At 41.7% G+C, this 13,250-nt stretch overlaps 1 protein-coding gene across 7 annotated transcripts in view; it reads right to left on the bottom strand.

The window, feature by feature from the left end:
• Nucleotides 1–13,250, bottom strand: part of KTN1 (kinectin 1) — a 215,428-nt gene that overhangs the window by 25,081 nt on the left and 177,097 nt on the right. For 5 of the 7 annotated variants that reach the window (XM_067463085.1, XM_067463084.1, XM_067463087.1 and 2 more), the window contains 3 exons: nucleotides 12,488–12,525; nucleotides 10,912–11,002; nucleotides 3,907–3,993 (listed from right to left, as the gene is read on the bottom strand). In XM_067463085.1, the coding sequence (XP_067319186.1) occupies nucleotides 3,907–3,993; nucleotides 10,912–11,002; nucleotides 12,488–12,525 (216 nt within the window). The remainder of the gene's footprint in view (nucleotides 1–3,906; nucleotides 3,994–10,911; nucleotides 11,003–12,487; nucleotides 12,526–13,250) is intronic. The other 2 variants (XM_067463086.1, XM_067463088.1) reach the window with 1 other exon arrangement.

The raw sequence follows: 13,250 nt of genomic DNA, 5'->3' as shown, positions 1-13,250 counted from the left end.
CAGCATATTATTTGAGAACACAGAACTGCTGGACCACACCAACAACCACCATGTCAGACTACACAGAAAAGCCATTAAAATCCACAAGCATGTGGACAATTTCAACAGAAAGGAGGAAACCATGAAAATGAACAAAATCTGGCTACCAGTATTAAAAAAAAAACTCTAAAATTACAACAGCAAAACAGCAGAGAGGAAACAACCAGGCACATCTTAACACCTCTCAACAAAAGATTCCCCCAGGCTCAGCCAGGCCTTCAAATGCTAATGAAGGTGGTCAGTTGAAACATTCACACCTAGCTCCAACAGACAAGAGTCCTTTGTCCCACCCCAGTCATTCCACAGATATAGAAACCCAATTTTCCTAGTTCCAACAGACCTCACTACCTCTGAGGATGCTTGCCATAGATGCAGGCGAAACGTCAGGAGAAAATGCCTCTAGAACATGGCCATATAGCCCGAAAAAAACCACAAGAACCTAATAATATAGTTTATTTATATTCCGCTCTATCTCCCCGAGGAGACTCAGGGTGGATTACAGGACACATATACTGCAAGCGTTCAGTGCCATTATACAATTAACAAGGACAGACAATACATAAACAGAGGTAAAGGCTTTCCCCATCTTTTCCATTTCCGGCATCTGGAGGCTATACTCAATTCCAGCCATAGGGGGTGCTGTTGCTCCATCTTCCATGCCAAGGAGCTTTGTCATTCTTAGATGTCCACTCAATCAAATCACCAGCATGTCCTTATGGGTGCCTTTTATTACCTCCCCGCTTAAAGCGGTACCTATTTATCTACTCACATTTCTATTTTCGATCTGTTAAGTGGGCAGCTGGGGCTAATGGCAGGTGCTCACCCTGTCCTGAGATTGAATTGCCAACCTTTCAATTGGCAGGGTTTTCTGCAGCTTAGCGGTTTAACCTGCTGTGCTAAGCCCGGTCCCGTGCTAAGCCTGGCCCAAATTTCATGAATTGTGCCACACAAAATGACAACTCCCAGGATTCCCTACCAATGAGCCATGGTAGCTAAAGAGGTGTCAAATGGCATTAATTCTACAATATAGATGCACCCTTGGACTCTTTATGATGGGAAAAGGCAGTTCTCCGGCGGTATCTGGTGCAACTCCACCATGGAGGACACCAGTTTTACTACTCAAAAGCATCTGGAAAGATTAATGCTCGTGCCCAAATTAAGTTAAAGAACGAGAAGGGAGGGAGTGACTCTGAAATAGGCTTTATAAAGGCTTTTTAAAGTTGATGTTATATTGTCCGATATTTTTTAGAGCAAAATACAGGCTTCTATCAAAAATGTTTTTCCTGGGTGTCATTGCACATTTTTTGCCACTCCCGCTGCTGCTGCTTTCCTTCTTTCTGCCTGTCTTCCTCTTTTGCACACAAACTGCGAATCCCTTAAGATTTTATCCCAGTGAGTCTCCCGCATTTGCTGAGGATACGGTCATAGAATCCCTGCAAATGTGAATAAGTTGTCAACAAAATAGAACTACACTTTACATCTCTAGAAATTTCTAGGTCCTCCAATGTGACCCTATGGCAAAAGTTGACCATAGAGCAGGCATGGGCAAACTTGGGCCCTCCAGGTGTTTTGGACTTCAACTCCCACAATTCCTAACAGCCTACCAGCTGTTAGGAATTGTGGGAGTTGAAGTCCAAAACACCTGGAGGGCCCAAGTTTGCCCATGCCTGCCATAGAGTCAAACTGGAAGAGCTAGGGATTTCTAGAGATAATATTGATTCAATAATCAAATCTACAGAAGTCAAATTCTTAGGTGTGGAGGACTGACTGTAACTCAGGCTTTGGCCCCAAGGCATATTCCAGTCTATAAAGAGACCCAAGCAAAATGTCAGGAGAGAATGCTTCTAAAACATGGCCATTCAGCCTGGAAAACACACAGCAACCCAGTGATTTATATTGTTTATAGTGTTTTGAACCACACCGAGTCTTGTTAAGAAAGCGGGACATAAATAATCATCATCACCTTCATCATCTATACTGTCTAATTAATGCTGTTTGACACCCCTTTGACTGCCGTGACTCAAAGTTATGGGATCATGGAAAACTGTAGCTTTGTGGGGTCTTTAGCCTTCTCTGCCAAATCATGCAAGTGCCTCCCCAAATTACAGATCCTGAGATAGTCTAATATTGAGCCATGGCATAAGGTTTTAAATTCTCTGTGTTATTGTTTATATGTGAGTTATATTAATTCTACTGTTTTATTTGCTTGCTGTTTTGTTTTTACTGATGTGTTGTTGGCTTGGCCTCATGTAAGCCTCCCCGAATCCTCTTGGGGAGATGGTGGCATAAAGCTTTATTATTTACTAGCAGTCCCCTGCCACGCGTTGCTGTGGCCCAGTCTGGTGAGCTGGAAAATAAACTAATGAGAAAGTGTTGATTTCTAATATATGCAATGTCTTTATGCTTGTAAACAGTATTTATTCTTGTTCCTTTGTCACTGTTGATGTGGAGATTGTCTGGTTTGCCTACTCTGGGACATGCAACATATTGTTGTCCTTCTTTAGGGGTCCCTTTCAAATCTTTGATACTGCATCTGTCATATATGTGTGTGTGTGTGTGTATGTGTGAATGGCTGGATGGCCCTTTGTCAGGAGCGCTTTGATGATGTTTTCTTGCCCTGGTGAAGGGAGTTGGACTGGATGACCTTAAGGCAACATTTCTGAACCTGGGAAGTTAAGACCCCGAGGGGGGGTCATCAGGGGGGTGTCAGAAGGGTCACTCAAGACCACCAGAAAACACAGTATTTTCTGTTGGTCATAGGGATTCTGTGTGAGATGTTTGGCCCAATTCCATCATTGGTGGGGTTTGGAATGCTCTTTTATTGTAGGTGAACTATAGATCCTAGGAACTACAACTCCTAACTGCCAAGGTCTATTTTCCCCAAACTCCATTTGTATTTATATTGGGGCATATTGAGTATTCATTCCAAGTTTGGTCCAGATCCATCATTGTTTGAGTCCACAGTGCTCTCTAGATGTGGGTGAACTACAAATCTTAAGGTCAATGCCCACCAAAGCCTTCTGGTGTTTTCTGTTGGTCATGGAAGTTCTGTGTGCCAAATTTGGTTCAATTCCATCATTGGAGGAGTTCAGAATGCTCTTTGATTATAGGTGAACTATAAATCCCAGTAACTACAACTCCCAAATGACAAAATTAATTTTTTTTGAGTGAAGGATATACATTGGGTTATTAGGTGTCTTGTGTCCAAATTTGGTGTCAATTCATCCAGTGGTTTTTGAGTTCTGTTAATCTAACAAATGAACATTACATTTTTATATAGATAGATGGTCACTTGTTGGCCTGATAGATGTGTTGTGTCCAAATTTGGTGTCAATTTGTCCAGTGGTTTTTGAGTTATGTTAATCCCACAAATGAACATTACATTTTTATTTATATAGATTATTATTATTAACAAGGGATCAAACAGTATTGATTTTACAGTGTAGGTGCATCTGGAGACGGAGAGGCATGCTCTTCCTTTCTTGAAACCTACAGGCACCCCCTTGCATGACAGATACATTTTTTTGGGCACAAAGAGGCTAATGGCTTTGATCCCAACGTTGTAGTGATAGGAAGGCATCCTTTCAGCTCTGGCAACTGTTCCAAGCAAAACCAACATAAATCAGCATGCTCACAAATCAAAGTGGGAGGGAAATAGAAGGATTAAGATGACGGGCATAAGCAAGGTGAAAGGGACAGCATGAGAAAGAGAGAAAGAGAGAGAAAGAGAAAAAGGAAGACAGCATTCAGAACAGAGTGTATTTATAATTGCAGTAAAAGCTAAATGCTTCCATTTGATTCTAGAAGGCGGCTGCAGAATTACTTCTAGCTCAATGCATGGTTTTCTAGCAGTTCGGATATTACAACCTTGGCAGTCTTGTTCACTTTGTCCTGCAGCAATTTTTCAGTTGAGGCCAATGCTTCCATTGCTTTCCAGTTTTTCTCCCGAAGGTCCTAATCGGTTTTTAGAAAGAATGGTTTCAGTTCAGCCAACAATCAAACGGTTGTCTGCTTTCACTTCAGAGAGCGAGCGTTTTTGCATTTTGAGGGCAGGTTACTGCAAAATGGGTGCTTTGGTTAAGATGGCGCACGCTAGCAAAAAACAAGTGCGATGTTAAATAGGGGGGAAAAGGGGGGAAGTTCATATGGAAAACTTTCAAAACAAACCAAAAAAAAACTTTCTGCACCCCACCACTCTATTGTCTGATTTTAGGGGTACTATGGCATTACTAATAGCAACCCAAACACTTTGACTGCGTTTTTTTGTGAGGAAGGATAAAAGAGGAGTGTTCAAAAGTGAGCAACATACACACAAAGACACCCATACCCAAGCATACAAAAACCAAGCTTTGGGAGACTTGAGTGAGTAACATAACCCAGAAATAAACCAAATGGGTTGCTGTGAGTTTTCAAAGCTGTATGTCCATGTTCCAGAAGCATTCTCTCCTGACGTTTCACCCACATCTATGGCAGGCATTCTCAGAGGTTGTGAGGTCTTAGAATCATAGAATCAAAGAGTTGGAAGAGACCTCATGGGCCATCCAGTCCAACCTCATTCTGCCAAGAAGCAGGAATATTGCATTCAAATCACCCCTGACAGATGGCCATCCAGACTCTGTTTAAAAGCTTCCAAAGAAGGAGCCTCCACCACACTCCGGGGCAGAGAGTTCCACTGCTGAACGGCTCTCACAGTCAGGAAGTTCTTCCTCATGTTCTTCCTCAGGTCTGTTGGAAACTAGGCAAGTGGGGTTTATATATTTTTATCTATTTATTTGCGACACTTATATGCCGCCCTTCTCACCCCAAAGGTGACTCAGAGCAGCTTACAAGATATATATATATATATAGATATATATAGATAGATATAGATATACACACACACACACACACACACACATACAATATTTTATATTATTAGCATAGTACAATATCAGTATTATATATTGTACTATACCATTATATTGTAATATTATTAGTAATGGGTTGTTGTAGGTTTTTCCGGGCTATATGGCCATGTCCTGGAGGCAATTTTTCTCCTGACGTATCGCCTGCATCCTCAAGGATGCTTGCCATAGATGAAGGCGAAACGTCAGGAGAAAAATTGCCTCCAGACCATGGCCATATAGCCCGGAAAAACCTACAACAACCCAGTGATCCCGGCCATGAAAGCCTTCGACAATTATTAGTAATATTACATGTAATATAAAATATATAATTATAATATGATATTATTATTATTAGTAGTAGTAATATTATATTATATTATAATATAATATTATAAATATTATATGTATATATAATATATCTGTGCAATGTCCAAGGTGGGAGAAATAACTCTTTAGGCAGGTGAGAATGTTGCAATTAGCCACCTTAATTAGCATGTAATGGCCTTGCAGTTTCAAGGTCTGGCTGCTTTCTGCCTGGGGGAATCCACAGATATATAAACCCCATTTTCCTAGTTTACTATAGACCTCACATTCTCTGAGGATGCTTGCCACAGTTGCAGGCGAAATGTCAGGAGTGAATGCTTCTGGAACATGGCCATACAGCCTGGAAAACTCACAGCAACCCAAACCCCAAGTAATTAGCCATCAGAACAGTAATAGAGAGCAGCATCTGAAAAGAAGTGTTTCAAGTCACCAATCTTCCTATGTTCTTCTTTCACTAGTCGTTATATTAAAGGGGAAGTTAATTTCCCACAGTGAATTTTAGAACTGAAATAGCTGAAGAAGGATATTTATTTTTTCTGGAATATGGCAACCTCTGCAAATTGTAGTTCTGTTCCCTGTTCTGTTCTCAGAACAAAAATGCAACTCATGCCATGTTTTCCTTCTTTTTTCATCACGATCCTCCATCTTTACTTGCAACTATGGAAATGGGACGGACTAATAACATTACATTAGGAGTACAAAACATTTCAGTCTGGACGTTCTTCATCGACACATTAAAAAAATAGACGAAAGCAGTGGTTCTCAGCCTGTGAATCCCCAGGTGTTTTGGGGATTCCCACAATTCCCAGCCAGTTTACCAGCTGTTAGGATTTCTGGGAGTTGAAGGCCAAAACATCTGGGGACCCACATGTTAAGAATTTCTGGGAGTTGAAGGCCAAACATCTGGGGACCCACAGATTGAGAATTTCTGGGAGTTGAAGGCCAAAACATCTGGGAACCCACAGGTTGAGAATTTCTGGGAGTTGAAGGCCAAACATCTGGGGACCCACAGGTTGAGAATTTCTGGGAGTTGAAGGCCAAAAAATCTGGGGACCCACAGGTTGAGAATCTCTGGGAGTTGAAGGCCAAGACATCTGGGGATCCACAGGTTGAGAATTTCTGGGAATTGAAGGCCAAAACATCTGGGGACCCACAGTTTAAGAATTTCTGGGAGCTGAAGGCCAAAACATCTGGGGACCCACAGATTAAGAATTTCTGGGAGTTGAAGGCCAAAACATCTGGGGAACCACAGGTTGTGAATTTCTGGGAGTTGAAGGCCAAAACATCTGGGGACCCACAGGTTGAGAATTTCTGGGTGCTGAAGGCCAAAACATCTGGAGAACCACGTTAAGAATTTCTGGGAGCTGAAGGCCAAAACATCTGGGGACCCACAGGTTGAGAATTTCTGGGAGTTGAAGGCCAAAACATCTGGGGACCCACAGGTTGTGAATTTCTGGGAGTTGATAGTCAAAACATCTGGTGAATCACAAGTTGAAAATTTCTGGGAGCTGAAGGCCAAAACATCTGAGGACCCAAAGGTTAAGAATTTCTGGAAGCTGAAGGCCAAAACATCTGGGAAACAACAGGTTGATAATTCCTGGGAGTTGAAGGCCAAAACATCTGGGGACCCACAGGTTGAGAATTTCTGGGAGTTGAAGGCCAAAACATCTGGGGACCCACAGGTTGTGAATTTCTGGGAGTTGAAGGCCAAAACATCTGGGGACCCACAAGTTGAACATTTCTGGGAACTGAAGGCCAAAACATCTGGGGACCCACAGGTTGAGAATTTCTGAGAGTTGAAGGCCAAAACATCTGGGGACCCACACGTTAAGAATTTCTGGGAGTTGAAGGCCAAAACATCTGGGGACCCACAAGTTGAAAATTTCTGGGAATTGAAGGCCAAACATCTGGGGACCCACAGGTTGAGAATTTCTGGGAGCTGAAGGCCAAAACATCTGGGGACCCACAGGTTGAGAATTTCTGGGAGTTGAAAGCCAAAACATCTGGGAACCCACAGGTTGAGAATTTCTGAGAGTTGAAGGCCAAAACATCTGGAGAACAACAAGTCGAGAATTTCTGAGAGTTGAAGGCCAAAATATCTGGGGACCCACAGGTTGAAAATTTCTGGGAGGTGAAGGCCAAATCATCTGGGGACCCACAGGTTAAGTATTTCTGGGGGTTGAAGGCCAAAACATCTGGGGAATCCCAGGTTGAGAATTTCAGGGGGTTGAAGGCCAAAACATTTGGGGGCCCACAGGTTGAAAATTTCTGGGAGGTGAAGGCCAAATCATCTGGGGACCCACAGGTTAAGAATTTCTGGGAGTTGAAGGCCAAAACATCTGGGGAACCACAGGTTGATAATTTCTAAGAGTTGAAGGCCAAAACATCTGGGGACCAACAGGTTGCAAATTTTGGGAGTTGAAGGCCAAAACATCTGAGGACCCAAAGGTTAAGAATTTCTGAGAGTTGGAGGCCAAAACATCTGGGGACCCACAGGTTGATAATTTCTGGGAGTTGAAGGCCAAAACATCTCGGGAACCACAAGTTGAAAATTTCTGGGAGTTGAAGGCCAAAACATCTCGGGAACCACAAGTTGAAAATTTCTGGGAGTTGAAGGCCAAAACATCTCGGGAACCACAAGTTGAAAATTTCTGGGAGTTGAAGGCCAAAACATCTCGGGAACCACAAGTTGAAAATTTCTGGGAGCGGAAGGCCAAAACATCTGGGGACCTACAGGTTGAGTACCACTGATAAAGCTTCCCATTTGAACTGGGGATTGGCTTGGCTCACAATTTCAGTGTTCCTGATAGGCAATAACACAGAAAAGTCACAACATAATTGGTGGAGAAAAAAATCTAAGTCACCATCTGCAAATATATTTATTCCCTTCTGTTTCCAAATGCTTTCAAATGTGAGGAAATGAAAAAAAGATGGAGCAGAGTTCTGGATGCAAAAGCAGACTGTAAGCAGCACAAATGAGCATTGCTCCAAACAGAAACACAGAGGTGAACTGCAAGGCCAAAACGGCTTTGGTCATTTGGAGGGTAACTGCCAGCTTGCTTCAAAGGTTGGAATTTGCAATGAAACTTCACAATTTCTAAATATTTTGTAAACTGTTTAATCTAAATATTGAGGGGATGTCTTCAATTTTCTATAACACCGAACAGGTCGGAAATAGATGAGGTGGCTCCCTAAAAATTGTGGAAGAGGGAAGGTGTGCCACAGATGCAGGCAAAACATCAGGAGAGGGATGAGTCAGGGTGAATAGATCCAAGGCAGAAAGGGCAAGGCAAGATGAAGATACCTAGACCACATAGTGGCTGACTACTAGTTTGATTTGTTGTTGAAGGCTTCCATGGTTGGAATCACTTGGTTGCTGTAAGTTTTCCAGATTGTCTAGCCGTGTTCCAGAAGCATTCTCTCCTGATGGTTCACCCACATCTATGGCAGTCGTCCTCAGAGGTGGTGAGGTAGACCTTGAAGCTGCAAGGCTTTGCAATGCTAATCAAAGTGACTAATTGCACCATTCTCACTTGCCTCCAACAGACAAGAGTTCTTTCTCACACCCTGAACCTTCAACAGATATATAACCCTCCCTTGTCTAGTTTCCAATATACCTCACAACCTCTATAGATGTGGGCAAAACGTCAGGAGAGAATGCTTCTAGAACATGGCCATACAGCCCAAAAAACTTCATAGTTTGATTCTTTGGGCCAAGAAAGGCCTTCTGAAACTTTTGGCAGCCAAAGCCATGTAACGATAATCTCCCAGAAGCCCCTTATACTCTCTGCGTCCAGTAAGAAACACTTTCCTAGCATCTACACTGAAGAATTAATGCAGTTTGACATTATTTTAACTCAATGCTATAAAATCATTAATGATACAATCACAGAATCCTAGAGTTGGAAGAGACCTTGTGGGCCATCCAGTCCAACCCCCGGTCTAGAAGAAGGAAAATGTCATCCAAAGCACCCCTGATGGATGGCCATCCAGCTTCTGTTTAAAACCCTCCAAAGAAGGAGCCTCCACAACACTCCAGGGCAGAGAGTTCCACTGATGAACAGCAGTTATATTACTTTATGAGTTGTTACATTACTTTAGCCTTCTCTGACAAAGAGTGCCTCACTTAACTAGAAATCCCAGGATTCCGTAGCATTCAGTCATAACAGTCAATGTGGTTTCAAACTGCATTAACTCTACAGTCTAGATGAGAGCTTTCCAAACTGCGTGTTGTGCAAACGTAACAAGCATCTTCGGAGTCTATATGAAATAAGCAATACTAAGGGGGCTACAGTTGAAGACAGTTCCATCTTGTCTCCTGTGCCTCAATATAATATAATATAATATAATATAATATAATATAATATAATATAATATAATATAATATAATATATAATATATAATATAATATAATATATAATATAATATAATATAATATATAATATAATATAATATAATATATATTGTATATACATATAATATTTATAATAGTATAATGCAATACAATACAATAATAATAATAATAATAATAATAATAGGTAAAGGTTGTCCCCTGACATTAAGTCCAGTCATGTCTGACTCTGGGGGTTGGTGCTCATCTCCATTTCTAAGCCGAAGAGCCGGCGTTGTCCGTAGACACCTCCAAGGTCATGTGGCCGGCATGACTGCATGGAGCGCCCTTACCTTCCCGCCGGAGCGGTACCTATTGATCTACTCACATTTGCAAGTTTCGAACCGCTAGGTTGGCAGAAGCTGGGGCTGACAGCGGAAGCTCACGTCACTCCCTGGAATCAAACTTGGGACCATTCGGTCAACAAGCTCAGCACTTTAACCCACTGCGCCACCGGGGGCTCCAATACTAATAATACTACTACTACTACTACTACTAATAATAATAATAATAATACAATATTACAATTATATATTTTATATTACATGTAATATTACTAATAATATTACAATATAATAGTGTAGTACAATATGGTAATATATAATACTGATATTGTACTATGCTAATAATTATATATTAGCATAGCAGCATACTCAGAGCGGCATACAAGATATATATATATATATATATATATATATATATATATATATATATCTTGTATGCTGCTCTGAGTCCCCTTCAGGGTGAGAAGGGCGGCATATGAATGTTGTAAATAAATAATAAATGAATAAAAATTTTACATGGCAAAAATGCAATTAATGTGGTGCACTAGTATATCCCCTTGGGAAAAACTTGGAAATGTATATTATTATTATTGCTGTCCATATTCACATTATTGTTACAATTTATGTCTGTGCCCATATCACTTATAAGGGGTTGGCTTAAGCACCTGAGGGGGAAGGAATTGTTAGGAATTGTGGGAGTTGAAGTCCAAAACACCTGGTAGGCCCCAGTTTGCCCATGCCTGGTTTAACCTCTGATTTTCTAGTAAAAATGAATTACTATGTCACTAACATGAAATGTTTGGAAAGCTCTGGTCTAGAAGCACTCCTTATGGCTACAGTGGTAAAGGCACAATGGGAGTTGTACTGGTTTAATGCAGCTTGAAGAAAACATTCCTGTTTGAGAAGCTGGGCCACAGATTCTTGACAGAAGGTGATTCATTTGGCAAAGCCAATCTTCCCAGACATTTATTCATAAGCAGTTACTTACATTGTTTTTCTGTCTCTGCTGCTCCACTGCGTGTTTCAAGGAGCCCAACTCCTGTTGGAGGCCGGCAATCTCTTGCTCTTTCCCAACAATGCTGAGCAACCAGCCAAAAAGAGAGAGAAAGAGAAAGGGAGAGTCACCAGAATAAAATTATTCACATTCCTCATAGAAGTAGGACACCATTGTATGAACCTGAAGTGGTGCTCAAGGCAAGTATTGCTGATGTCTTTCCTAGAAACCTTCCTTTCTTCCAAGTCAGGACAGTTATGCTAGATACACTGGGATTGTGGCACAGCTTGGCTGAGTGTCAGCTGCATTAAGATCACTCTGACCAAAAGGTCATGAGTTCGAAGCCAGCCCAGGTTGGAGTGGGTTTCCAACCAATTGTGTAGCCTGTTGTCGACCTTTGCAACCTGAAAGACAGTTGCATCTGTCAAGTAGGAAAATAAGGTACCACCTTAAAGTGTGGGGAGGCTAAATTAACTAATGTATGAGGCCATTGTTGCATCCCAGTTCAAGAAACTAGACCATCAGATTAAATCCACCACTCTGGACTGTAGGAAGAGCAATCCTTGTTTATTGATGAAAAATTGGTTACAAAAGAAAGGTAAATGCAGAGTAAAAAAGCCACAGAAAAACACAGTAGTCAATAGGATCTCTGAACTTGAGCAAAACTTCAAAAGCCACAAAACAATAACCAGGAGTCTGTTAGCCTTTTACTAACCATGAACTTGGAAACTACAAGCCTCTGGGATTACTGGCCATGGAACACAGGAATTCTGCCAAGACCAGCCAGTCCCGAACGTTGCTTGACCTAAAGAAGCACCCGGCAGGGATGCTCTTAAACCAAAGAAGCTATTCTTAGAAACGCCCCTTGACTTTTCTGTTTGGGACTCTTTCTGCTGAAGACGCTGTGACCTTTGTACAGACTGGGAAACAAATCTATCTCTCACTATCTGTTCTCTTCGGACCTCATTATCAAGCCCAGGTGGGGAGATATCACGGCTAACTTCCAAAACATTCTCTTCTAACTGTTGGGTTTCGTTTTCATTCCCACTGACCTCTGCATCAACAACACATTCCACACTGTCAGAGTCAGGGACAGCTTGCTCAGTTTGAAAAACTATCAGAGAATCCTGTTCACACAGATCAGGATCAGACTGAACCCCAACAGCCATAAAGAAGACTCCAGCAAAGCATTCCACCGGGGAAGCATGCGGGGAATGCGGAAGTACTTCATCAGAGTCGCAGATGGACGATGAAAGCGACGGCTCCCCTGGCAGCCAGAAAAAGTTAAATAGCCTCTGTCTATGTCTGTATATGTTTGTATGTCAAAAATTGGCATTGAATGTTTGCCATATGTGTGTACATTGTAATCCGCCCTGAGTCCCCTGCGGGGTGAGAAGGCCGGAATATAAATTCTGTAAATAAATAAATAAATAAATAAAATATCAAAGCATCCTGGGTTATGATCCCAGGATGCATCTCTAATACTAAGGCAAAAGTGGTTAGTGAAAAGTAAACATGGACACAGGAGCAAAGAATGCAACACAGATTAGTTGGGATCACAATCACTTACAGTTGCAAAAGCTGTTCATTCTTGACAGCCAAAGATTCCTGGAAAAGATTAATACATATTGCTTAGCATAAGTCAGCAGAATTTCATGTTTTTATTAATACATACACATTTAATATGGCATGCAGAATACACATTGAAATTCATTAAAGGTTTCCAGACCACATGACAAGTCCCTGAGTTGTCCTCCTGTGAGCTTGGAGAGAGACAAGATGTCTCCAGAGAGAGACAGATTGTTAGATAGCTGGGCACTTACTTTCTTATATAGAAATGTAGTTCTTTGAATATACTCTTTTGTAATTTGTAAAGCTTGACTCTATTCCTGTATTGACTCTCTTCCTCCCCTTGGGGAGATAGGGTGGGTTATATATATGTGTGTGTGTTTGTGTATCTATCAAGATTAATACACAGCAAACGTGATCAGTATGCTGAATTTTGTATCCGATCACACGTCAGATAGAATCATAGAATCAAAGAGTTGGAAGAGACCTCATGGGCCATCCAGCCCAACCCCCTGCCATGAAGCAGGAATATTGCATTCAAATCACCCCTGACAGATGGCCATCCAGCCTCTGTTTAAAAGCTTCCAAAGGAGCCTCCACCACACTCCAGGGCAGAGAGTTCCACTGCTGAACGGCTCTCACAGTCAGGAAGTTCTTCCTCATGTTCAGGTGGAATCTTCTCTCTTATAGTAGATGGAATCTCCTCTGTTGAAGTTTGAAGCCTTTGGGCTCACAACACACTACATCAAGGACTCAGCCCACTT

The sequence above is a fragment of the Anolis sagrei genome, chromosome 1 (assembly GCF_037176765.1).
Source record: "Anolis sagrei isolate rAnoSag1 chromosome 1, rAnoSag1.mat, whole genome shotgun sequence".
NCBI classification, from domain to species: domain Eukaryota; kingdom Metazoa; phylum Chordata; class Lepidosauria; order Squamata; family Dactyloidae; genus Anolis; species Anolis sagrei.
Note: the sequence above shows the minus strand (reverse complement) of the source record. Positions and strands in the feature narration are given on the sequence as shown.